Below are 4445 nucleotides of genomic sequence, written 5' to 3' on the forward strand. Positions count from 1 at the left end.
GAAATTTTAAATACATGTCTCAAATATTTAATTTTAAATTATACACATTTAAATATTATAAATTTATATTACCTAATGCTTGGGCTTCAACTCCAGAATCCGCTAGTTCCTTCGCTCTCTCTAATTGTTCTTGATAACACTTGACCGCATGAGTGTACTGTCCCAATGCCATATGCACAGCACCTAGGTTTCCATGTGCCCTGCATTCACCGCGCAAGTCACCGGCTTCTTGTCTTAGAGTTAATTCTTGCGTGTGAAAACCGAGAGCCTTGTCCAAGTTCTTCGTAGCTCTATGAGCGATCCCCAATGCACCATAGGCAGCCGCTTCCAGGCAACGATCGGCAGCTTGACGCGCCAAATTCAACTGGCGTTGATGCATCTTGATAGCTTCGTCAACCTCTCCCATGCGCAACAAACAATCACCAATATTTCCCAGAGCGCGAAACTTACCAGCCAGATGCTTGGTCATATGCGCGATTGCTAAATTAAATTAACGATACAATGTATTTTTTATCATTATATATTTTATTTTTTATATCTATTTTCCTATTTTCAATGTATTAATATATAATTATAAAATGTTCACAATATATTTATGTATTTTAAAGCAAGAGAAAGTGTTACCCAAATAATATTTTTGACATTCCAAAGCAGTGTCCAGATTTTCCAGTGCCAAGTGAGCTAATCCCAAATTGCAGTAAGCTCTACCCATTCCAGATTTATCCTGCAGGTCCTTTGCTAGCGCTAAATCTTGATCATAATATCTAACTGCCTCCCTATGATTTCCCAGACAGTAGTGAGCATATCCTAGGAAATGGCATGCTTTAGCCTCTCCCTCAACATCGTGCAATTCTTGTGACAGCATTAGATAATGTTCATAATATGGTACCGCCTCTTCAAATCTGCCTCGCGAAGAAAGACAATTGGCGAGATTTAGCAGGGCACACGCCTCACCAGCCGTGTCTTTCAGTTCGCGCGCTATAGCTAAATGAGCTCTGTAGTGCCTCAACGCCGCTTCGTGACCTTGCACTGCCTGATACGCGACTGCCAAGTTTCCGTGTGTACTGGCTTCTGAACTACGATCGTTTACCTGAACAGATTTTTCGTTAACAAAGAATATCATAATAATAATATATTTATCTCGAGAAATTTACCTCTTTGCTTATCGTTAATTCCTGTTTGTGATATTTGATGGCTTGTTCATAATAACCCAAAGCATTATAAGCGTTTCCGATGTTTCCGTACGCTCTACCCATACCGGCCTTATCTCCTAACGATCTCGCAATTCCTAAGTGCGCTTGATGTAATTTTAAGGCGGCATCGTGCTCGCCGAGTAGTTGATAGACTATGCCTAGATTGCTGCAGGCTCGTCCCTCGGCTACCTTGTCCTTCGTGACCAACGCGACATCGAGCTGTCTTTGATGCCAGAGTTTGGCTTGTGCTAAATCACCTAGATATTAAATAATAAAATTATGTTAATATAAAGGAAAGAAATAGAAATATGTTAATATATTATACTTTTCAATAATAATAATAATCATTATTACCTGCACATCTGGCGGCATGACCTAATCCCGCATATGCTCTGGTCTCTATCGCTCTGTCTCCGAGTTCTTGAGCTATTCTCAAAACGTTTTCGTGATAGGCCATCGCCTGCCCGAAATTTCTACGATAGTGATGAGACGATCCCAAGTTACTGAAGGCCCTCGCCTCTTCTACACGATCACCCAATCGTCTAGCTATCCTCAAATGTTGCGTATGACAGTCAACAGCACTTTCAAATTCGCCCATTGCTAAATAGACTGCTCCGACATTACCGATTTCGCGAGCCTCTTGCAGTCGATCACCCATCTGTTTTACCAATTGCACACATTGTTTATGGGAAGCCAGGGCGTTCGGCAAATCGCCGATCGCCGTGTAGACATGTCCCAGACTGGTCAAGGCCGAAGCTGCTGCCTGCGTATCTTTGCATTTCATAGCTAGAACAAGTTGGTACCTATGAGCCGTTAAAGCCTCCTTGAAGCTACCTTTGCTGAAATAAGCGGAGCCTAAATTTCCATGGGCTCTGCACTCGCCTTGCGTGTCCCCCAAGGAACGTGCCACTCCTGAAAGTTTTAATCAGTGCATAAGTTTGTTTTACGCTAAATTCACAAATTACAAATTGGAAAGAAATTAACGCAAAACTTTTCGTTCCAAAAAGAATTTATCTGTTACTCACCTAAATCCTGTTGCATGTAGTTGATTGCTTTGTCCAGAGAGTTTAGTGCCCAGTATGCGCTGGACAGAGCAGAGAATACAGAGCCCCTCAATTTCAAGCTGCATGAACCGATGGTGAGCGCGGCCTCCAGCACGCCAGCGGCCGCCCTGTATTGTCCAGCTCCAAGCAGCTCTTGACCAACCACGGATATTACGACGAATGGAGACTCATCGAGTTTCATAGCGCGTAATTGTTGGAACGTCGGCTCCAAAGTCGGTCGTAATGGAGACTTCAGAGATGCTTCTACCAAGCCCGATAATAATTGATGATTGGACGCGTCGTGAGCTAATCCCGTGCTGAAGGCAACGAGTGCCTCTCCATGACGTCCTAAGCATTGCAGTGCTACTCCTTGACGGTAGTATGCCTGAAAATCGATTATTATAGATCTGAAATTAAAGATGTACGGAAGAATATGAATAAGAATGCATACCTTTGGCCACTGCGGACTCAGCTCGGTAGCTCTAACAGCATCCTGCAATGCAAGCGCGAATAATCCCATTTTTAGCCTGGCGGCTGATCTGTTTGAGTATAACACATGACTGAGAGGGTCCAAGGCAAGAGCTTCTGTGTATAATGTCGCGGCCAATGCGTAATCTCCATTCTGGCATGCCGTATTACTCCTGCGTACCGTTTCTAAGAATAGTGCCCTGGATCCAGCGGCCAAGGCCGACGTACCTTCGGGCTCCACCTTCATCAAATTGACACGATTTTATTTTTTGAGCAAATAATTTCCAGGTTTTATCAATAATTAAATTTATCAATAATTTATCACTAAATTTATATTAAAATAAGGAATCGTATATTTCTAAAGATTCATATACAAAAATTATAAGCGATTAAACATATTTATTATTTTCACTCTTAATTGCGTGATAAAATCAATAATAATTTAAAAAATAACATCACAATTAGTATTAAAATTAATAATAATAAGATTAATAATAAGATTATATTTAAAAAAATAAAATATAATTTTATAAGAGGAATTTTATAGAGGTTCCAAATAGAGTTAAAAATAAATAAATACTATCAGATATTTTTTATCTTAGTAATTATAAATAATTAATATGTATAAATTATTTTTTTTGGAATGAGAGACAGAGAGATTAATATGAGAATTAATATCAAAATAAAATACTTTATTAAGAGAAGAAATTAATGAATACTTAGATAGTTAAAGGAGACCAATCAAAACAAGCAATAAGAGTAATGTGTAAGCGAGAGCCAGATCCTAATCCAGGAGAGAGATAGAACTCAAAGTAACAACAGGAATCTTATAATTACCTCAGAGATATCCCTATGAGACATTGTTTAAGACGAGCTAGTAGCATTCTCTGGCATGGGCATCATCTGCAGCGTGCTGGCATGAAGATCAGGCTTCGGATTGAACGTGCGATTCCTCTATCTCTCTTCGTCCCTCTCGCTCTCCCACGACGGGACTTACCTCGGCACGTTCCTTTGACGTTCACTTGTAAACTAAACTCTTTACATGTACGCGCATTACATTGTTTCACCGCGCGCGAGCGGTAATAAGGGGATTTCTTTTCGCTAGAACGGGCAAATGGGACCGATTAATAAAAAAGGAGGGAGGCAGGCGTCTTAGGGGGGCACCCACTGCATTCCTCAGGCACAGCCATCTTGGAATGTGACCCCGGGTCCCCCCGTCGGGCCCAGAGCGGGGCCGGCACTGCTGCCTGCCGCCTGCCCGGTGCTGTTTGCTTCTTCTATGCGCTCTTCTCTTCCTTCTCCTCCAGTCCATCAAGCCCGCGATGAGGCCCCGGCCGTGTGTTGCCCCGCTCGTTTTGCAACACTATCATCAGCATACGAGCGTGTAAAACGTGCACGCATATATACATACATATAAATATACACATATACGTGTGGAAACGTTTGCCACGCGCGCGAAAATACGGGGCCTGCGACGAGGATCCCAATGCACCGCTTTGTAACAGCAGCCGCTTTCGCGCTTCGAGTACCAAAAGGGATCGTCTTCATCTCTCTTTGCAAATCCCATATAGATTTATTAATTAATTATCTTATAAATCGAGGAGAATCTCTTGGAGAATCGACTCTTTGAATTCTTTTGAGACTCGGTATTAACTCAGAGATACCGTTATGACGCTCGGGATACCCTGTGTGTATATATATATATATATATATATATATATATATATATATATATATATAT

At 41.4% G+C, this 4445-nt stretch overlaps 1 protein-coding gene across 1 annotated transcript; it reads right to left on the reverse strand.

Annotated features, from left to right (window-relative positions):
- Positions 1 to 52: 52 nt before the first annotated feature.
- Positions 53 to 3565, reverse strand: LOC105618074 (tetratricopeptide repeat protein 28-like; the record flags this gene model as incomplete). Its single annotated transcript, XM_012199612.1, is given in 7 exon segments — positions 53 to 480; positions 625 to 1090; positions 1155 to 1450; positions 1548 to 2105; positions 2219 to 2621; positions 2688 to 2945; positions 3542 to 3565. Coding segments are annotated over 7 exon segments (2433 nt in total), but the record flags the coding sequence as incomplete, so codon positions are not given.
- Positions 3566 to 4445: the final 880 nt, after the last annotated feature.

The sequence above is a fragment of the Atta cephalotes genome (assembly GCF_000143395.1).
Source record: "Atta cephalotes unplaced genomic scaffold scaffold00015, whole genome shotgun sequence".
Classification (NCBI taxonomy): domain Eukaryota; kingdom Metazoa; phylum Arthropoda; class Insecta; order Hymenoptera; family Formicidae; genus Atta; species Atta cephalotes.